General features: G+C 39.7%; 1 protein-coding gene across 14 annotated transcripts in view; it reads right to left on the reverse strand.

Annotated features, from left to right (window-relative positions):
• ctnnd2b (catenin (cadherin-associated protein), delta 2b) overlaps nt 1–23808 on the reverse strand; it is a 234192-nt gene that overhangs the window by 130241 nt on the left and 80143 nt on the right. For all 14 annotated transcript variants that reach the window (XM_080861361.1, XM_080861367.1, XM_080861362.1 and 11 more), the window contains one exon: nt 18451–18563. In XM_080861361.1, coding sequence (XP_080717487.1) covers nt 18451–18563 — 113 coding nt within the window. The remainder of the gene's footprint in view (nt 1–18450; nt 18564–23808) is intronic.

Here is a 23808-nt window from a genome sequence, read left to right on the forward strand (position 1 = left end):
AAACAGCCAAAATTTAGAATGCAAAGAATTTCAGAAAAATTCTGAATGAAAGGAGAAAAAAACCTGAAACACCTGCTGGAGATTTCTTCCACTGAAAGGGAGTTTTTGCTTTCCACTGTTATCAAGGTGAGTAGGGTGTAAAACCATACAACACACTTATGACTTTCAATTCCTTTACCAACGCTACTTTATGATACGCTACTCTAAACCTTGTGATTGTATTGTATTTGATTTGGGAGAAATGCCCCCTGACTGTGTGGTGACTGGGCAATCTGAGTAAAGCGGAAAGAAATTTTATGATTTGTTTAACTGTAGGCAATTTGAACAAAAAGAAAGTTACAAACCAGGTCACTACAATGCACTCACCAAAATGAGCTTAATTAACACTTCTCTGATAGAACGCTAAGTGTGATTAGCCTTTATTAAGCCATAAACAAAGACCACATTTTGCAGACTGTGCGACTGACTTACAGGCACATAATGCAACTGCAAGCAGTATTGATGTAATGCATTATTAAATATATAAAAAATAACATCAAAGGGAAAAGAAAGTCTATAAAAATCAATATTTTTTAAAAAAGATATTACCAGTTTTGCATTACTTTTTTCACTCTGTACAGATACTGTTTTTAAGTTTGGACATTTCAAAACCGCCTGCTTTCAAGTCAGCATGAATATGTATTTGGGTGTTTGAGGGCATATTTGTGTGTCTGTGTGCAAACCTTCCAGTGTGCGTGTGTTTGTGGACTAAGAAGGTTTTCATTGGAGCTTAACTGTGACAGTCTTGTCTCCATTCTGCTGGCAGATCAATACTATAGTCGCAGATGACTGTGCTGTTACTGGGAGCCAGTTAGCACACACACACACCCCCTCAGCCACAGGCGTGTGTGACAGACAGAGCCTGTCTGTGATGGTGGAGGATATTAGTCTTATTACGAGTGTCTGGGTCTCTGAGTGACTCATGCTAACTCTGTGTGTTTGCAAGGCGGCAGGTTAAAAGGGCTTAACATGAGAATATACTCTCCACCACCACCACCCACCTCCAGCATGTTTAGCCTCCTGGCTCATCTTGTTATTCCCCCCCCCCCCCGTTTCCTCGTTCCCCCTCCTCTACTACTTTGCATCCAAGCTGGCTCCCCCCCCCCCTTGTCCTCTTTTTCTGTCTTTACCTTTAAAGCTCCTGTTTTGCTTCAGGAAGCCAGACTCCATTTTCAAGTTTGTGACTGATTCTTCTAGTTCCTGTGCTTATTTGAATAGCCAAGGTGATAATTATGCCTCCCTAAATGACAAACAACAAAAAGTTCAAATACCATGTCCCACTACAGTTAGTAAACTCCACGACCACTTTTTAAAATAGATTTTTCATTTTAATAAGACTAAATGTTTTAGATAAGAGAAAAGTGACAGAAAATGTGTTGTTAGCTTGATTTTACTTATGAGGAAATCACACTGAAATGAACATCTCTGTTACATGACAGACAGGGCCAAAGCAGCACCTGTCCAAAGCAGCACATTAACATTCAACAAACACAACATAAATCAATTAAGTAAATTAATATAAATATAAAGTGGTCTTAAAATGGAACCCTGTGGGATGCCTTAAATTAGCTCATAAAAATCAGCCTTATCTAAGACGAATCTACAGGATAAAAAAATAGTTTAAAGACATGGACACAGTAACAACACAAAATGAATATCAACTATTTGAACTATTTGATCTGATGATTTAAAATTTGGTCAAATTGCACAGCACTGGGGTGTTTAGCAGAGTTGCCTCACAGCAAGAATATCCTAAGTTTCCTCCATCTGGTCCGGGCCAGAGGTTAGGTTAATTGATGATTTTAAACTACCCATGTGAATGTGAGTGCGAATGGTAGGCTGTCTCGTCATCTTAGCCCTGCGACAGACTGGCGACCTGTCCAGGGTGAGCTATGACAGCTGGGATAGACTTCTATCCTAGGATCATGAATCGGATAAGCAACAGGATTTAAAATGAAAATACATTACACTCCAATATGGCATGATTTATGAACACTTTGCAGTTGTAACAGATGCCTCTGAAAAACTAAGTACGCCCTTACTGGTTACACAAGAATCAAGAAGTAGCAGCCAGGTGATGTTACTCAAATAACCTTAATTAATTCATCAGTAAGTGTGACCATCTCTATAAATGCCTTTTATAGAAGTTTAGGCACTTGTGTGTTAACACAATGTCCCAAAATTCCCAGGAGTGGATGTCCTCATAGATTCAGAGGAATTGCAAAAAAACAAGTATATCTCGGGTATGTCTCAATCTACAGGTGTTATTTACATTGTTAAAGGTTAAAGTTCATGAAAGCACAATTTTAAAGAAAACTGAACGAGTGTGTCATGTTTGGACAAGAACAAACACTTCATACCAACTGTCAAGCACAGTGGTAGAGGGGTGAGGATTTAGGCTTGTTTTCCAGCCACTTCAGTCAGTGCAGATAATGAATCAATCATTACTCTGTATACCAAAGTATTCTGGAGAAAGATGTGAGGCCATCTGTCCAACAACTAAAGCTTGGCCCAAACAGGGTCATGCCATATAACAATGATTCCAAGCACACCAATAAATCTACAACACAATGACTAAAGAACAGAATCAACGGGTTGCAGTTGCCAAGTCAAAGTCCAGAACTCACTCCGATTGTGGGGGGGACCTTAAGAGAACTGCATAAAGTCAGAAGGAAAACTGATTACATCATGTTAATGTTGCTAGACATGGTTTTACAAGCTACTGAATCATAGGGTGTACTTAGTTTTTCACAGGACAGAGTCCTATGAAAACCTTTATTCGCACAACTTTTCATGTTTTCAGTGATAAGTCACATAGCTTGTAGCCCAACACACAGTACTGCAGTTACTGCAAGTAACAAAACAAGATATACCGCTGTAAGAAATCATGTAAGAAATAACTCCTGAGGTCAAGACTTGGGTTAAGTTAAAGTCTGAGAGCCTTTGTTGTGATGCCTACAATAACACACCTTGTTAAGTCTGTGTTAAGTCCCCATTTCAAGGTTTGTGACTCGATTGCATCATCTTTGCTCCCACCATCAAAGAATGATGTAATTTAAACCTAAACACAGTGTCTTGGGACATTTGCTGACCTGTTATTGTTTGGCATGACTTTAAAGACCATTCAACAATATAATAAAACTGTCCCTTGTAATAAAGCTAAAACATGTCCCTGTTGCCACAGTGTCCAAAATTGTATTGAGTTATAGCTAAATAAAAGCTAATGTTGCATTCAATATGTACAAATTTCAAACCAACTTCAATATTCCTTCCATTTTCCCCTACCGTCTATCCATTCATCACATCAAGAGGGAGAGCCCTCAATAGATCACACCCTGATGACCTTCTCCTTCCTCCCTTTTCTCCTCCCCTTCCCTCTACAGTCACTCCATCAGATCAATATGTAGAGTTCAGCATGGATCACACCAAACGTTAGTGTTTAAAATGTAACCAGCACCACTCCTTCCCATTTCCTCTGCCTCCCAGATCGATAGCAAGAACGCCGAGATGAATTCACCGCCTTCATCATCATGCAGTCAGTCTTGTCCGGATCGATAAAGGTTTGAAAATTAAAATCCTCATCACCTACATCATCATCTAGCCTGTCAACGATATAATTGTCAATATATTACCATATTTCTGAGCAGAAACAAGCATGGACATGAATATAAATCCAGATGGTGTAAAAAGCAGGAGATGAAGTGCTGAATGCACTGACATAATTCAATATCAAAGCTCTCTGTTAAAGAAATAAAGAAAGATGTTCACCTCTCAGTTTTTACACAGGGATTTTTATTTTAATTCAATGGAAACTTTTAGAGTCATAGCAAACCTTTGAAAATACCAGATGTTTTAGGTGAGCTGTGCTCAACATTTGGGGAATCTGACTGAAAGGTGGTGGCCTTTAAATAAAACTCTGAATTTCACTGACAAGATACCCACTCAGTGCAGTGACATTTTTATGGGCTCAAATTGTGGTCATAAATATTTTGTACTTGTAAATCAGTTTTGTACTTGTAAATCAGGATTTGTATGTGTAAAAAGAATTTGCGTGTGTGTAAAACAGATTTGTGTGTGGACTTAGCCAAAAAATACGTGGGAAACTCTGTACTCAAGTTTCAAGTTACAAGTACGAATTTTGACCCTGTTTTTCTTCCTTTCATCTGATTGGCCAATGTCATGTCAATCACAAATGTAACTATCCAATCAGAGAACAGCTGGGTTTGGCTGTCGGAGGGGCTCTTTTTTGAACTGCAGGTCCTTGAAGGGTAATACAGTTTGTAGCTGGAGGATCTCTATGTAAATATCCGATAGAAGCTAGGTCCCCTAACTTTCAGTAGCTGTTGAAAGGATAAAGTTGTGGTATATCAGTGGTTAGATTAGATTATTACTTTAGGCTTAGTTTAACACAAGGTCAGGGCTGACCCGGGACCATGGCTGTGAGTCACAGTGCGCAGCATAAAGGTCCTTTCACATCGGACGCAGCATGTGCTGCTAATGCTAACTGCTAACTAAAAGCCAAGGATCCAGAATTTGTTGCACTGGCTGCTGAGCTCTGTGGGTTTTTGCAGCAGCTCTACCTGTAATAGATGCACCTGCTCCTTGTCGGCTCTATCTCTGACTTTATGTCCTCTACAAGAGTTTGGTTTTTTTGAAGAAAAACCCTGGTTCTTCAAATATTCAATAAAACATGTATGCTCATTCATAACGAAGAAAGCTTTGTAACTATCCCCACTAGTGAACACTGTCATTTCCACAACACTGCCCCCCACCCTAGGTCCGCAGCGCTGTTGAAAAGGTTCCTGTATTAAGCATGTAAACCCGTGACACAAAAATCACCAAACTGAGACACCACAGACTGTTTTCCTTCGTGGTGATGAAGGAAAACGCTGGGCTGGCATGTAAAAGGGCATTTATTCCCTTCAAGGACCTGAAGCTCCATAAAGCACCCCTTCAATAGCCAAATCCAGCTGTTCTCTGATTGGAAAGTTTAATTTGTGATTGACATGACATTGGCCAATCAGATGAAAGGAAGAAAAACAGGGTCAAATTTCGTACTTGTAACTTGAAACTTGAGTGCAGAGTTTCCCACGTATTTTTTAACTAAGTCCACACACAAATCTGTTTTACACACACACAAATTCTTTTTACACATACAAATCTTTTTTACACACACACAAATTCTTTTTACACATACAAATCCTGATTTACAAGTACAAAACTGATTTACAAGTACAACATATTTATGACCACAATTTGAGCCCATACATTTAGAGAACAACATGTAAAGTGATTTCAGATGATGGAATTCATGGGCACGATCGAGAAGCCCGAGATGTCCGTACAAATGAAGAAAAAGTTACAAAATAAAACTTGGAGTAAAAAGAAGTAATTTCAATATTCACTTTGTTTTTTCAAACACAATGGCAAATGCGCTGCCGCAAAAACATTTACCTTTTTTTTTTATACCAAACATATTTTGCGTCCTGTGAATGAACAAATATGCAATGTGCTCAGTCAGGCCTTATGAGCTACCCTGAGCTTGTTCTAACCTTCAGCACGACATACTGGCAAATCTCAGATGTCGTGTGCTATTTAATCTGTGTACAGTTGCTGCAAGCCACTTTGCAACCTGCCTTGCCCAATTCTTTAATGCTATTCAAGCAATTTCTGACTTACTCGGTAGTCTGTGATGCCCGCTCCGTTCTGTGTGTCTACCTGCTGCTTTCCTTTTGGTTTTCCACGTATGCATGAAAGGGTGAGGAGGTCACAGAACAACCGTACCACCAAATATAAATAACTTAGATGGAATCACAATCCAACTTTGACTTAAGTGATCCGGCCAGAACTACAGTTTTACCCAATGAACTTTGGTAATGGTACAGTGCTACTGAACTACAGCTGTGTTGGCTATATTAAAAGACTATAATACAAAGCTATATTAGCAATAGTGCACGTGTTACATGTTTAAAGTGAATTAGAAAGGAAATCCAGTCAGTCTGCTCTTGTGTGTGAATGTGTGTTTAAAGCACTTTGGATAATAGCTCCATATAAATGCAGCCATTTTCCATTTATTCTGATCATTATGTAAGAGGTGCAGCAGCCCCTCACAAAAGCCAAATAGCTAGCAATAACATGTAATATAATAATATGCATTTTAAAAAAAAGAAAAAAAGAGAAAATAAAATAAAAAGGAAGTAAAGAATAAAATGCCCAACCCAGTTCATCTGTGTGTTAAGTACAACAAAAAAAATATACTGGTTTCAATATTCCCTGGAGGTTTTTGAATGTAATTTGTAACAGGAATACAGTGCAGTGGGTGCAGAGCTGCTGAAAGCTGAGTCTGAGAAGCCTTATTGTGCCATTTGTAAAAATGTCTTATTTCTCCATATCCTGCACTGATGCAAAGATGACAAGCTCCCCATGAAGCACATTGTGTTTATAATTACAGTTAGAACTGGAACTCCTTGTCACGGCAAAGCTACGTTTACAGCAGAGTCTGCAGATTGGCTCTTTCCCCTCATCCTTCTGAGTGTGTCACCTTCTTCCCTCTTTATCACTTTTTTTCATGATCATCTGTCCCCAAAATCCTTTTAATGCTTCGCAAATCCAATTCCCAATGATCTAAAAGTTTGAAAGCACATAGTTAGGTCTGTAGCTGCAGCAGTGCCTACGGCGCGGTGTGACAATGAAAAAGACATTAACTCTGCTTCTTAAGTACACGCAGCAACTACAGTATACATCTGTTCAGTCAGCCTCAGCAAAGTGCAGATTTGCCAATCGGACTCTGAGAATATAATATGTGCAAAATCGGCTGCAAATGAATCAGCCTAATTAATAAATGCATGCGACTATGCTGTGAGGGAAGACTACATATGTCATCCGTATGCACATATAGAGTTAAATAGCTGGGTGCACACAGCTATTACTGTTTGGACAGTCTGAATTAATAAATGAATACACAAGAGTAGGCACAGAAGTGCAGAATTTGAATACAAATTTCCACAACACGGTATGTCCAGTACTGATGAATCATCGATGATTCAAAAAAACTACAGGCTTTGATTTATTTTTTTATTTTTTTTTAAAAGGAAAATCAAATATTATTTCATTCTCACATCTGATTGTTTGATAGGAACCATGTTCAGGCAGGCTGTTGAAAAAACAGACTGCAGTCACTGACAGGTATAAGCAGAATAACAGCTTTTAGTTCCCTATTTGATTTTTCTTCTTACCTAGCTTAAGCCCAACAATCTAAGCTAAACCAAGCTTACTTACCTTACAGTCATAACCCTCAAGCCTCACATTCTGACTCTCATCACTGTGCTGTTTTAAAACCGGATTCATCTGAATGAATTACACTGAACACTCGTTATAACTGACATCTCATATACAGGTGAGGCCTGCTTTATTGTCCTTTTGGGTCTAATGTGGACCATAACATAAAAAAAATCATGTTATATTGATTAAAATTTGAAAGTTTGATGCCATTTACTGAGATCATGGATCAATTTTCCATCTTGCTGGACATTAGGAAAAAAATGTTGTTTTTTTCTGCATTTTTAGACATAGAAGCTGTGTCCATCTTTTATATACAGTAAACATCAGAGCACTAAATACTGCCTGGCATCTCCGCCTGCCTCCGCCGTCTCTTTCTGCTTCCTCTTGATGAGATCTTTTGATGTTGAAAAGATGCATTTCTATCACACAGTTAGCATATCAAAGCAAACCAAATAACAGTTTACTCAGTAAATCCATGTTGTGCAACAACAAGAGGTGACTCCAGGACTTGAAAGTTTACTAAGGTAACTAGACTGAGAAAAAAATCAAATAGGCACTCTGGGAATTAATTGCCACCTAGTTCCATCCAAGCTTTGGGGAAATGTTTTTCTGTGATATAATCTGTTCATGATGCGATAAGGCCACTTTGTATTAATATTGTTTGTTTGAATTTGCTTTTGATTCTAAATGCACCTCATTTGTTTGATTTTAGTTTGGTTTTACCACAATTTGATTCCGGTCAGCTCAATTTTCAACACTTCTTGGAGTCACTTAGCCTGACTAATGACCAGAGAAATTCTGCAGCTTTCCATCACTGTAGACAGCTAATGCATGTCTACTCTTAAAAAGATTTAATAGCTCACTGTAGCTTTAACAAAATCTGATTTGCCAGTAGAACTATTAAGCTGAGGCTGTTTGATGAGAACAACTGTCTATTATAGCTGTTATTTTTGTAGTTTCTACTTTCAGACTCATCGGTTCACTTCCTAATGAAACTGTGTGTGTAAGCCTCCTTGTTTGACAAGGCTGATATTTACCTCTTAGACTTTCTGTAATGCTCTGTATAGCCAAAGTCCATTCTTCCGATTACCTCAAAGAGGAAAGACTTTTTCCCTCCTTCGGGTCTATTAGGGACCTTTCCTAGAAAGCAGTTTTTGAATGTAATAAAAACAGGCAGAAGCTCTTAGTGAAGCCTCTCCTCTTTGCAAACATCTCTGTTAGTGGATTTGTGCTGAGGGAGAGAGAGTCACACTGCTGTGAGTCTAAGCTGGCAGAGCCTTGACAGCTTCTGGGTAATGGGCGCTCACTGGGCTCGCCAGACAGGTCACATTTTCCCACCAGACGAGTGACAGTGGGTCTCACTGGGTGCTCTGGTTACAGCCAATACTTACACACACACGCGCGCACATACATACACACAAAAATGAACATGCACATGCGCGACACACATGCAGTTACCATTTAGCAGCCAAAAAAGCAAGTGGCCGTGCATGTGATTACCTGACAAATGTTGCAAATGAAACAGCCAAAAGCAAGTAGCCTGACATGGGAGGCGGCGATCCATAGTGGTGCCACCAGAGAGATGGTATCTGTAGCTACTGAGGGTATTCTCGCTGTCATAGGTCCACTTCGATGATTAGATAGAAAGATGGTGGCCAGGGAACAGTGGGATAAATATAAAGAGGCCACTCTTGTATCCTAGAGTTTGTCCTACTTTGCTATATTTCAAGTTACAAGCTAAAGGATTCTTAAGATTAAGTAGCTGGGTAAGATACGATTCAAGCAGCCAGTCCAGTGTTGGTTTTAAAATGTACAAACACTCGGCCCTAAGCTAGTCCAGATCTGGCCGGTGACTTTGTTTTCATTTTGTACAACCAAGCCAAAGTAAAAACCGCTACAGGACACAAAATAATAACGCTGAAATGTACTGCTTGAGCAACAAAGCGCTGTTTGTATAGATCAGAAAGACAGCTGACAGCATGTCTGTGTAGGTTCTCAGTCATCCAGGACACGTTAGTCTTGAGGGCTTGAAAAGACAGTAACTGGACTTATTTAGGTTTGTGAAGATATTTTTCCTTCGTCCAGAAGGATTCCTCAGATGTGAAACAACTGATGGAGAGTCCCACGGAATTAAGGGTTAAATACACACCTAAAGAAGTTCAGGCGCCTTCTTTCCAAGCCCTCAAGACAGCTGACAGATTGAAAAGAGCTGGAAAAGATGATGAGCGAAATGTAGACAGAACTAAAAAAAAATATGGAAGGACATAAACTGACATCAAAAACGGAGGTCAGAGGAGAAGAGATGATAAAAGTGAACACGAGGGAAAACATAATAGCAAGAGAAGATGAAGAACGAGAAGAGCAGCTCTCTCTAGAGCCAAAAATCGTGGGGAAAAACAGGGACCGAAGCTTTTTAAGTGCTGTGTATTCAATATTGAATATCTGCAACCAGAATTGCACTGAACGCTTCTACTGATTAGTTTTATCTACTCTAACTGTGGTCAAAAGAACTCTTTGCACAGACAAAAACACTGTCTCGGTTTGACTGAAAGAGTAACACACACACTGTGGATTTGTACTTTTTGAAGCGATAAAGCAGCAGCATGTGTCGCAGCAGACACTGTGACCTGTGGTGACTGATTAAGACCGGAAAGAAAGGCAGAGCAGTAGAACTCATTAGCACCTCTGAAAGTCTTTATTTTCTGCAACACAACAGGAGCAGATTCCTGAACGGCCAGCCCTCCACAGCCATGTGGTCATTCTTAACACTCACTTTGATTTGAAGTTTTCTTTAGCGACTGTCTGCAAACAGAACTTCATCATACTGTAGCTTCCTGTTAGACATATCAAAGCCAAACATTCAAGACAAAGAGATTCAGGTGAAAAGACATCTGAAATAATCTATAAGATTAACAAAGAAATTTGTGACAAAAAACCTTTATTATTCTAGTATAGTTACATTTTTCTTTCATAATGTGTTGTTAACACAGGGTAAGCCCAAGAAAGGCCACGCTGAACACAGCCCCGTCCTCTATTGTTCTGCTGCTTTCTATCTTTCACCGCCATCAGCAAGATGTGTCTGAAAATTCTACACAGCTATTGTATTATCTTTGGTCATATCATATCTACTGTGCCTCAATCTATAAACTTGTGGTTTATCTGGGTGTAGAAACTAGAGTTGCTGCTGCTTTGGGAAAGACAATAAGATGGTCCGTGATGGATTTGTCCAACAAACTAATAGAAAGAGAGTAGCTCCACACATCTTGATGATATTACAGATTAGCTGGCTTCAGATAGAGTTATCCTACAAATAACACATTTTATTTTCCGCATAATTAGTTTCTAAGAGAGCGAGAGAGAGGGGGGGGGGGTGGGTGGGGGGTAATTGAGTTGATCTTCGTTATTTGGATAATTACGAGTTGAAAAGATATGACTAATCTAAAAAGCCTTAACTGTTTCTTTTTAATGCCCCTGATCATGAAGAAATTGTATAGCAGAAGGTTCTTTGTTTTTTTTTCACACAAGTATCAAATCAAGAATTAAACTTTAGAGTTGTACAGAGTTTGTAAAACTTAGTATGACCACTTTTACTCTTCAGCAAAGCTTAAACACTCTCAGGCAAGCTTTCCTGAAATCTCTTTAGGTGTTCCTCAGGAATATTTCTCCAGGCTTCTTAAAGGAGATTCAAAGATCTTCTTTGGATGTTTTTGCCTTTTGTTCTGTTCTCTGTAAAGATGATCCTACACTGCTTTAATAATATTGAGGTCTGAGCTCTGGGGAGGCCAATCCATGACTGATAGAGTTCCACTGTGTGTTTTTCTATGTAGGTATGCTTTTACTGCATATCATGCTGAAAAATAAATACTTAGCCAATCAGATGCTTTCCTAAAAGTACTGTATTGTGAATCAAATCACTTTTCTGCATTTATAATTCAATCAACTTTGACAAGATCCCCCAATAGCACTGGCTAAAATATCCAATATCCAAAGAAGAACTTCAAAAGTCTTTCAGAAAGCTATTCCTCAAAACTAGCTTAAAAAAATACAAGAAAGTCTGGTTTACTGGGAGCAAAAAAATAAATAAATGAGGTGTGACTCAAGATTTCTGCACAGTGCTGATCATCTGTACCAGACACTTGTCACACTTTATGCTACACAACTGAGAACAGTGGCTAGGTAATCTGGAACATGCAAAGTAAGAAAAGCTGAGACTGTTGCTAATATATAATATGACTTCTATACTGGGTGCTGTTTTAGCAACACATTGGTTTAGAACACACTGACTGTTAACAGCTACATTTTTCTTTAGCTATAATTACATATTCTAATTTGCCAAATGAGGCAAAGCAATCTGTGTCATGCTAACGTTAATCTAGCTAAACGAACAAATAGAAGAACAAAAGAACAAATAGAAGAAAGAAACAAAAAGTCAACAAGAACAAACGTTATGGATCAAAATGACAAACAATTAACGGCAAACGCTGCAACAGTTTGCATTTTTACTTTGTCTGCGCTGCTGATGTTAAATTAAAGTTTGTAGCTTACATACAGTTTCAATATGTTTCACCACAAATGCTACCAAGATGAATTCCTGTCCGTGTATTGTAGCTGCCGATTATATTTTGACCCCTCTGTTCTCTGGGACAAGCAGTGATGAATAAAACTATTTGGAACAGCAGCAATACTAATGTTTCAGAGGTAATTGAACAATAAATCCAACACGCTTTAGGCACTACAAACCTCCAGCATATTGCCGTGCTGGACTTGTGTGTTTTGCCAAACCATTTGTCCATTTAGTAATTACCCCGCAAGTCAAACAAAGTGGATGGCCTATAAAATGGAAGACAGTGTAATCCGGAGGACGCTCTGCCCCTCACTAAATAATAAACCCATCTAATCGAGTTTGCAAGACTGCAGCATTTATATCTGCGCGCGGCTGTGTGATGAAGTGGAAGACACGTCTTTCCGGACTCTGCACCTTTTCCCATCCCACGTTGCCGCCGTTGCAAATGCGGCCCTGTGACAGCGCAGAAGAGCTATACGTGCATCAGTTAATTAGACTTGTGAATGAGTCAGTTTTAGACCATCTTCCTGCTCTTTGTTGGTCCACCCCTTAAATTGAAATGAGAATTACAATACGGGCAGATGAGTAATTAGTCTGAGCCGGACGGAATCCCCACTCGCTTAACGGAATCAAAGAGAAGAAAAGATGATGGATTGTGCACGTCTATTTATGTGTGTGTGTGGGAGACAGAGTGAGAAAGAGAAATGAAGACGGAGGCTTTAATCGTGTTCCACTGTCCTGAGAGGAGGGCTAAGTGCATTATCACTATTGTGTCAGCAGTGCAGTTTTCACGTTGGGACCAGTATGGAATGTGTAGAATGTGTTCTTCAGGCTCAGAGCAGATATTGAAGCTGCCGTCTAAACTCAATCAGAGGCAGATAATATAACAATGCTTTATGTTTTTCGCCCGTGTTATCAAAAAATATATAAATAAATAAAGGAACAAGACGGCCCCGCACAGCACAGTGGACTCTGACAGTGGAACATCCTTTAGAAAGACCAAAAATAAATAATGCTGCAAAATGATTTTGCTGTCTCGGGTGCAGTGAGGAATTATTAAAAATATCAGGTGCAATGTTACCTCTAAGCCAGCGGTCCCCAACCTCTTTTGCGCCACGGACCGGTTTATGCCCGACATTATTTTCACGGACCGGCCTTTAAGGTGTCGCGGATAAATACAACAAAACAAAAATAGTACCGGTACCGAAAAAAAGAAGATTTATTCATAACACACGTGAAAAGACCCAGGAAAACCGAGTTAACAATAAAAACAATAACAAAATAACGCTGAAAACCGATAAAAACCCTGAAAAAAATACATTTCACACCTGAGCCTCAACTCTCGCGGCCCGGTACCAAACGACTCACGGACCGGTACCCGGGGGTTGGGGACCGCTGCTCTAAGCTGCGCGCATGCGCAATTGTGCACTGCTGGCTCGGTCTCTGATCACAGAAAATCTGCGTTGCGCACACAAAAAAAATCTAACCTGAATTGAAATTAAAATTAATACTTTAACAATTCTGTTTTTTAGTGTTAGTCAGTAAGTGACTGGCTGCTCCCGTATGGGATTAGAACAATGCCGCCTTATCCCATAGTCCAGCCAATAATGCGATTCAAATTCGTATATACGCAGCTAATCAACGTCGTGGGCATGCTGTTTTAGCTAGCAAAGCGGCGTTGCTGATGTGGAGTGAAGCCACGTTTCCTATTGGTTGAAAAATGTACTATGCGGACCAATCAAAAAATGATATGGCAACATGGCATTTAGTTGTTTAGGAAGGGGGGGAGTTTTAGGTGACGGCGGTGTTTTGAGATTTGAGAGATTTGGGACATTTAGCGCAAATCTTGTGTAGTTAGTGTGTAGCAGAGGTGTGGACTCGAGTCACATGACTTGGACTCGAGTCAGACTCGAGTCATTAATTTTATGACTTTAGACTTGACTTGAAAAAATGTTCTAAGACTTGTGACTTGACTTGGACTTTTACACCAATGACCTGGGACTTGAATTGGACTTGAACCGGTTTACTTGAAAAGACTTGATATTTCACCCCAAATATAAAATTTAACATGCATATTATATAGAGATTGAAAATGTGACGTCATTCAGGGGTAAACAGCAAAGGATTCTGGGAACTCGTGGCAAGAGGTACTAGCGCACACAGGCTTTCAATTGAAATCAGTCACACAGCGATAAAAAGAAACACAAAAATGTCAAGAAGCTGTTGTATTATTAACTGCAATAGCCGGTCGCATGACAGCCACGGGAAGCCGACGGGTAAAGAGATCGGTTGTTATCGGATTACGTCATTGAAGAGAAATTGTTCGAGCCATGTTTCCGAAGTAACAAAGACGCGACGGATGGCCTGGATTGCAGCCATTCAAAGATCAAATGTAACGTCCCGGAACACTCCAGCTCACAGGTTAGTCTGCTCCAAGCATTTACACGAAGGTCAGTCTGCTGTAGTAGTTAATACGTCATTTTCATAACATAATTTGTGATATAGGTTACAAGCAAGTCTGGCGCTGAACAGAAATTGTCGCGCTATACTCCTTTGTTTATTGTGCATAAATAGTGAATTGTCCTGACACAATATTGCGTTTCGCTTCTGTTATTATGGTACATTGAAAAAAACATATACTTTTATTCACAGGGTAAAACAGGTTTTTTGTATCACTAATTGCCCAGTACGATTACAGCATACAGTATTATTGTCACTGCTACATTTCTGTGATGCTACCAGAAATTATTTCCACTACAAATTAATTACCGTTGAGCTCAAAGGTCCTATTAATAAACGGTTAAGGAATGTGTATTTATGAAGACAATTTGTGAGACTGGTAAACTTATGATACGTACGATGGTCTTTCGTTCTACACAGTGCATTTCAAGGTCCTGTACCCATCCGTCGGTAAACTGTACCTGGGCTTGTTGCAGTGACCTGAAGTTACTAAACTTCATGAGTGTGTGCACTCACTCCAAGAACCGTATAATTATAAATATGCATATAAATATGCTAAGATGAGATAGCTGACTTCATCTAACTAGCAAATGTTGTCCAGGCTACGTTGGTGATACAGTTTTTTTTAATGTGTATGATATTTTTGTCATGCGATTTTAAAGCCAGTCCTACAAGCGCATCCAAGAATAACATGCAGCGTATCTCAGAACTGTCGGTGAAAATTATTCTTGGAGCTAGGTTTAATTGAGCTGCATTTTATAGAGGTCCAATTTCACAATTTGTGTATATTTTCTAAGTTCACTATTTTGTCATGTGTTGAGAAAAACACAGATTTTAAAATTACATGGTCTAATATTTACATTTAGCATAACTGCAACATTATTTTTTCGTTTTTTTTTTTTTTTTTTAATACTCGAAAGGACTTGAAATTCAAAGTTTCAGACTTGTGACTTGACTCGGACTTTTACACCAGTGACTTGAGACTCGACTCTGACTTGCCTGACATTACTTGAGACTTGACTTGAGACTTGAGGATAAAGACTTGAGACTTACTTGAGACTTGCAAAACAATGACTTGGTCCCACCTCTGGTATGTAGTGTAGTCAATAGTTTTGTTGAGTGTGTCAGAACCATGAGGCGACTGCTGAATGTTACAGCTGTTACAGGAGTCACACATCTCCTGTTGTCAGGCCTGCAGGTATCAGGCTGTTGTTCTTCTTTATCTCATAGTGGACAGAAATTATTTTTTGGAGTGGCACAAATAATTTGTGTGGCATCAAATTTGCAGAACAGCTGATTGTTCTGTAAATAGTTTGAAATGTTTATTTGAAAAAACGCCTTGGCTGCATTTTTAGGTAAACAGCTGCAAAAACTTTGTTGTTTGCATAACTCAGTTACTTTTTTGAAGAAGTAACTATATAATTCATTTCCTTTAGAGCTTTATTTAAAAAAAAAAAAAAAAAAAGAAAGTTGTGTTTTCAAAATTGGAGTTCAAGTTTCAACTTCCAATAGTGTTAACATACTACACAGGTCATGAACAAGATTTTTTTTTATTTTCATTGTAAGTGGGCTAAAGCACTTAATTAAAAGTAGTCTAACATAAATGTAAATGCTGTAATTTGATTATTTTAATAAACCATGTAACTTGGATGGATTCGATGCTGGCGGGACCACAGTGCACACGTCTGCTGTCGCTCACAGTGGTCCAAGGGATCGCTCAGAGAGTTTGTGTGTCCGCTCAGACACATGAAAAATTAGAGGGAACATTGCTTATAAGGGTTACAAAATTCTTCATATTTGAGCGTCCATTATAACGCCTTTGAACGTTAGTCAGGTCACATAATCGCATCGCGTCTACATTACCTCTCTTGAAATGATGTGTCAATTTGGCATTAGATTTCTTTCAAATTCAAATCCTTCCAGGGAAATGAGATCGTTTCTCACGCATAACTCTCAGCATCAAGGCACAGCGAGTAGTTAATGTGCAGTTAAAAGCTTCAGGAATGCAACTCGAGCCCGTCAATAAACGTTAAGCCTGCCAGTAAGGTTTTGACAGCACATCTAGAGTTAGGTTCATTAATGGTCTCAAGCTTTTTTTATATACTTCTCCTTAAAATGACTCTGAACTGAGCAACATGTGTTTTACACCATCACAGCCTAATTGCTCCATGTCTTTGTCACCTCCCTGTTGTTATTCTGTGCACTTAATATGAACAGCTGAAAAAGACTAAGAGGCGACAATGGTGAACATGTGTTCTTTACATGGGTTCAGCTAAGGGGATCGTAATTACTAAACGTGTAAAAACCTGATAGCAATTCTCGTGTTGTTAAATAACACAAGCAAGCAAAGCTATCATTTCCTATAAAAGGTGTTTAGGAGGCAAAAGGGAAAAATTGTTTAAACTAAATTTTAATTAGTAGAGCATCAGGAACATTTCCTAGTCAAAATATAGTGCATTTAAAAACCCAATGATTTTTTTCACTAATAAATGAGCCTAGCCTAGTTGACTGCCTTGAGTTGTGCTGTTTCAAAGCTGTACTAATCAATATTTTCATAATACAAACAGGTGAAATATCCAAGTGTAGTTGGGAAGGGATTGTGAATATAGATCCGCAGTAAATTACTGACAGTGGGCACTCAGCATCTTAGTCTGTTTGGTTTTGATGTCTACGGTTCTGCAGCACCTCAATAAAAGCTGAACCCTTGTCGGTTTGCTGGTCTGAAGCAGTCAGGTGTGTGTTAACACAATGCCAAGGAGGAAAGACATCTGCATCATTGCTACCCATCAATCTGGGAAACATTATAAAGTCATTTCCATACAAAAAGTTCAAGTCAACTGGAAAACATTCAAGACTGTTGCCAGTCTTCCCAGAAGTGGACGTCACAGCAAACTCCAAGGTCAGACCGTGCAACGCTCCGAGAAAGTGGAAAAAAGCCCAAGAGCTACACCGTAGACTCTACAGGCCTCAGTTAGCAAGTTAAATGTTAAAGTTTATGATAGAAAATTAAAAAAAGAGTGAACAAGTATGACTTGTTTGGAGGGGTTGCTGAGTTCTACATGCTACTGAATCACAAGGTACACTTAATTTTACACAGGACTGCTTCTCGAACTGGAAGGTTGTTTTTTTTTCTTCTTTACCCTCATAAATAAAACCTTAGAACTGAGAGAGGGTGCACAAGTATGACTTAAATGGTTTTGATGCATTCTCAATCATCCAGGTAAGAAAACCTCCAAGAGGTTATTCTGTTCATCTGGACGTAGCATTTTCAGTGGGAGAAACGTTTCGTCACTCATCCAAGTGACTTCTTCAGTCTCCTTCTTCAGAGACTCAAGAAGTCACTTGGATGAGTGACAAACAATACAATGAGTGCTACATACAACAGCATTTATGAAATATTAGCAACAATCGCTTAAACTAAGATGCATGGAGATAATAAGAGTAATATATTAAAGAGCAATTTATAGAGTAAATTATTAATGTTTACTGGCAAGTTAGGTATAAAAAAATCCAGATGAATGCTAATGTTTCTTAGCGACTAGCTGAAGTATAATTAGTTATTTTTAAGCTATCATTTTGGCTATAGTCAATATGTAAACACTGATTTTTACTGTCTGTTCTGCTCCTTCTATTGGTGCCTTAAATATAAATGTCAGCTAGAATGTAACTATCTATCTAGGTACTGTAATAATGCTCCCTGCATTATTTAAATGCTATAATCTAATGAGATACAAGCTCACTTAAAGTGAGCTTTTAAAAATAATAATAATATGTAATCTAATTACTGCTGCACTGTGCACACTACTCGACTGCACTATAACAAACCTGAAACATCACATCAGCACATCTCTGTGTATGTTTAAACTGGGTAAAAGAAAGCAAGCAACATTGGGTGCAGCGCTGCTCTCTCCGAGTTCAAAAGCAAATCACTACAGCGCGGTTACCAGCACACCGATGAATTTTGGACACGAATCAAGGAGTGTTTCTCTAATGCGAGCAGCTGTATAGCTAGTCACCTGCGAGAGTACAGCTGACACACACAGGTAGAGTGTACAGAAGATAACCTGACAGGTGTTGGACACACAAACACGTTCACACGCACACACCTGATGCTAGTCATGCTTCCAGTCTCAGAGCCAAGCTTGCATCTCTCCAGCTGACTGGCGACAATCTGTCGTTCGGCTTCCAGCTCCCTGGTCAGACGTTCAAACTGCAGCTCCTAGAAAGAGAAAGAGAGACGGGGAGGGAGAGCAAGAATGTGTCAAAACAATCTGTCTATTTATTTACTGTCACGTTTACAGTCATCCTGAGCATTAGTTTGGCTGCGTTCTCGCTGACACATTTTTAATTGTTGTGAAATGGACTCCGCAGTCTGTGGTGGGAAAACAGGCCAGATATCGCTGCGTCTGCCAAGTTTCACACTGCCAGATATTCACAGAGAAGAGTTTGACATGTTGCAAAACTGTGACACCAAACTCAAACCATCACAAATGTGACATTTGCTATTGTGCCACTGAGGAAAGTCATGGAACAGCAGAAGGTTTTGGGGGAGAAGAATTCTGCTATTTTTGACATATAGTGTCAAAAAAGTTGTAAGCATTACTCTAATACTTGGCTCATCTATGCACTGACACCCGATGGATTTATACCCTGCTGGTAGGCATATGCTGGTTGATATTAATGGAGTGGTGGGAAAAAAGTTGTCAGTCACATCTCACAAAAAAAACATTCATTCCCCCCTCCCCGCCCCCAATTGTTCTAGGATAACAGACAAGAAGGACAGCCCTAACTGTCCAGCCAGTGTGACGAAGAACTTCAGCTGCAAGAACATCCCTGGGGAAATGCATGTACCATGTTAAAGCTCTGCACATATGTATCTATGAGGAAATTGTGAATTCCCGCATACTCTAAAAATATGAATATGAAGAAATGGGCCCATTGAGATAAACAGCTGGTGACACCAATTCTCCAGTGGAGTGACATTACACCACTGCAGAAGAGATTGCAGCAAAATGATCCAGTCCAAAGAGCAACAAAGAGGATGTGGAAAACATGATGGACATAATTTAGTATGTTTTATGTATTTAATTGGATGGTTTTCTATCTTTCCGGCAGACCAGGAGGTTCAATGTTTTTTTTTTTTAAAGGCCGTGCTTAATGGTTATTTCCACTGCAATTGCGTCACATTAGCTACGTTCACACTGCAGGTCTTAATGCTTAATTCAGATTTTTGGATCAAATCCGATTTTTTTGTCTGCTCGTTCACACTACAAATAAAATGCGACAGTAAACGCGCTCTAGTGTGAACCCTCAAAGCGGCCCGCATGCGCAGAAGAAGACGTCACACACAACGCGCTCTGTTTAGACCCAGAGTAAACAATGGCTGTATCCCAATTCAGGGTCTGCAGCCTTAAAGTACGCAGCCTCAACGATCCTCAAGGGCCGCGTACTCAAAGACCGCTAAGGCCGGAAGTGCGAGGCTTGTGAAATGGGACGGTCTAGCCTCCGTCGCGCTGCCCAGGTTGCCTAGCAACCATGATACTAACAGTTGGAAACGTGTCATACAGCTTTGTTTGACAGACATGAAGGAGAACATCTTTTGTTCATTTGTTTGTTTCTTTCTACATGAGCTTTGATCATTCTCTGTAAGATTAAGGTCAGCTATTGAACGGCGTATATTTTAAAGTAAAGGCCTTAAAACCAAGTTAGTACAAACGTCACTAATGTCACATAACTTTGCCGACATGTTGCCAACAGTAATTTTTAATGTTCTTCGTTATTAAACATTTGCACATAAATAAGTGACATAATATTCTGTACTTAATTAAAGTTTACTCTTCGGCCGCCCCTCATCCGCCGTTTTTTTTCGGCAAAATTATTCACACCCACCGCCGCGCTATGCATTCTGGGATATGTTGGGCCACGAAGTCTACACCGCCACAGCCTTAAAATTCAGGGAAATGAAGGACGCATTTCAGGGCCGCATTTCGAGCAGCCTTTGAATTGGGACAGGCTTCGGCGCGCCGCTGTGACGTAATCGGCCTTGAAATGCGTACTTTAAGGCTGCAGACCCTGAATTGGGATACAGCCCCTATTGTTTGACTGATGGCCCTTAATATAAAGACTTCGGACTTTACATTTCCCAATTTTTGCTTTAAGTTATTTTGTTATTTACATAATAATGTAAATAATCTAATAACTATCCTTATTGCTGTTTTAGAGAGGAGCGGCGCTTCAAAGGATAGTAGCAGATTTCTGTCAGAATCTGCAGATTATACAGTATAAATAAAATGTTCACGTTTCTCCAACGTTGTCTTCCCAACAGTTTCACTGACATCTACGCTGGATGGCCAGGAAGCGTTCGCAATGTCTTATCGGGTGCTTCTCCGGAGCTGATAATTGGCGTCTGTCTTGTGTCAGTGACGTAAAAGACAGATTTAATGCGACTTGACCATTCAAACAGCAGTCGCTTTCTAAAACATCGGATATGTATCGGATTCAGTACAACATACGAAAGTACGGAGCCCCGCAGGGGACATGGGAGAGAAAAAAAAATTAGGGAGAAAAAAAAAATTAGGGAGAAAAAAAAAAAAATTAAGACGGACTTTTGCGAGATCTCGCAAAAGTATTAGCCGCATTCTTCGGAGGCCGCCAGCTCGAAGCAGACTGGGAGGTCGAGGCACGATGTGCCGGGAAAGCGGTGTTCCTCCCGGCTGTAGTAGGTCTCAACCTCCCGTTAGCTTCGAGCTAGTGGCCGCCAGCTCGAAGCCAACCAGGAGGTCGAGGCACGATGTGCCGGGAAAGCGGTGTTCCTCCCGGCTGTAGTAGGTCTCGACCTCCCGTTAGCTTCGAGCTAGTGGGTGTCAGATCTCCAAAAACGTCGGAGCACTTTTGCAAATATGTGATGTCTTGTAAACCGAGCAGGTATCTGACGTTTACACAACTACATTCACGCCTCAAAATATCTTAAAAGTGTATTTTGTGACCCAGAAAGAGTAATATTACAACTAAGTAGCTGCCGCCATTGTTGGAATTCAACTTTCGCGAGAAAGTTTTGCGAGATCCCGAGTTTGTTTTGCGAGATCTCGCAAAAGTCCGTCTTAATTTTTTTTTTCTCCCTAATTTTTTTTTCTCCCATGTCCCCTGCGGGGCTCCGTACGAAAGTGACCCAGATCGGATTTGAAAATATCGGATTTGTGCCGTTCACACTGTCACACCATGAACGGATATGGGTCGCATAGGGTAAAAAAAACGGATTTGATGCGCAGTGTGAACGTAGCCATTTTGCTATTACTGTTTTTATTCTGATGTTGCCACAAGTAACACACATACACACTTACATGCATTAGTTGTGTGCAAGCTGGCCTCATAATGGATGTATCACATATTATATCATCTGAACTGACTAGTAGGTCTTTGGTCATTAGCATGCGAGCCTCTCTTGAAGGGGGACCTAGTAATGCTAATTTGTCAGCTAATGCTAGCTAGCTTGGTTAGCAAGCAGCAACATACACACATGTCAGCTAATTAGCTAACTGTCTAAGAAAATACCAGAATTTCGCTCACCAAAATTGAAGCACAAGCTTTTTGGACAGTCTGTACCACACAGCAAGCCATTGAACTAGTCAGATAACCTTTTAAAAATGACAAGAGTTTGCGGTTTGCTGAGTTTCAAGTCTGTATTTGTATTTTTGGCTTCTACAACAGTAGCTTTGTGTCATTCAGCCTTGAAACCCATTTTATTTTCTTTGTCCTCGCTTAAGGTAAAGTTTCTTTTCATCGGCTTACACCAGGTTTAAACAGCAACTGGGTGGGGTGTCTGTCCTGACATGGTGATATTAGAGACAGCTCCAAATCCAGGAGCAGAAATATTGTTTAATATTTATAGGACTCTGAAGTGTGAGCCTTGGCTCACAGAGAGTCCAGCATTCTAAGAGTATATGTGTCACAAAATAAGGAAAAATGTAATAAATTGTACTTTTCGCTGTTCCTTTATTTGACAAGGGATCGCCACAGCAGATACTTTGGTATATCTGATATGGCGGATACCCTTTCTGATGCCTGCTCAACCTCTTTAATGAGAGTAAAAAGAGGAACGTCACCACACAAAGTCAAAGCTGGAGCTGTTTAAAACTGTCCAGTAGAGGTGTCAGTAGTATGCGTGTACACTGGTGTTTTAAAATATTTGGTTATTATGACTTTCAGCATTGAGAACCAGAACACTGCAGTCCTGTGCAGACAGAAAATATCTTGCTAGTTAAGCAGACTTGACAGCCATGGCACAGATCATGAAGAATACTCTATTAGGGTAATATTTCACTGCCTGGTTTTATAACGCATGGATATTGACTGCTAATAGCAGCAACTAAAATATACAATACAAATTGTCAAAAAATGAACTTGAGTTATATTTTATATCTAAACTCAATGTATATGTTTGGTTTAGGACGCTGGTATCTGTTCAAGGCTTGGATGGCAGCTTAGTGAAACCTATAAGCTCCATTTTAAAAAGTCAAAAAGTTTTCATAAATCACGCGTACGTGCCATTTAAGAGCAAATCTTTTCATTTGGGTGGCTCTTGATAGAGACCTTTTCTTAGGCTTAATTTATGCGTGATGAATAACCACTAATTAGCTGATGTGCCAACAAGCAAGCAGCTGATTAGGATATTTGTGTCTGCTGCTGTGATCATTATAGCTGATTAAATAAACAAAATTTACCAATTTGTGCGAAAGAAAAAAGAAATAAAACAAGAAAGATCAAATTGTTTTGCTGAATCACTCAAATCAAGTGGAGAAGGCACATCAGCGCTCAGCCACTTGATTTGAGTGATTCAGCTGGTTTCAAAGGTATGGTTTGGATCTTTAAATGGCTTTCTGACAGTCCTTTGGCTGGTTCGAGATAATAAAAGTGACATAATTACAATAAGTCACGCCAGACCACAGGATACAATCAATCACTGTTTCCAAGGCAGCGTTTAAATAAAGACGAGCTATTATGAAAGAAATATGCACTCATCAACAAAGGAAGGAAGTGAAGAGAGTGATACAAGCGCACGTACAGAGCCTATTTCTCAGATCCTTTAAGGTTTACAGTTTTCCATCACCATCATTAACCTTAATTAATCCCCCCCCCCCCCCTTTTTTTTTTTGGTCAGGCTGTGAACCTGGCGGCTGTTGCCTGATGACTAAGACCCTGTGCAGGTAACGACCAACGTTCTGTGCAAAGGTCGTTGTTTGCAGCCCGACTACAAATGCAGATGAATGCAGCTAATAAAAAGCTTAATCATCATCAGACGATAGCTGATTGTTTTCAGATTGCATTTTGGGAAATGCATTCCTCTTGTGGTTTCCACACTCAGTGTTTGGCTGCACATAACCAAACTCACTCAAATGTGACTGATCAGCACTCTGACTGTGCAAACTGAAACCTGAAAGCTTCCGGGACCAAAATGTTCAGCCCTC

This window comes from Rhamphochromis sp. 'chilingali' (genome assembly GCF_963969265.1).
Source record: "Rhamphochromis sp. 'chilingali' genome assembly, chromosome: 16".
Classification (NCBI taxonomy): domain Eukaryota; kingdom Metazoa; phylum Chordata; class Actinopteri; order Cichliformes; family Cichlidae; genus Rhamphochromis; species Rhamphochromis sp. 'chilingali'.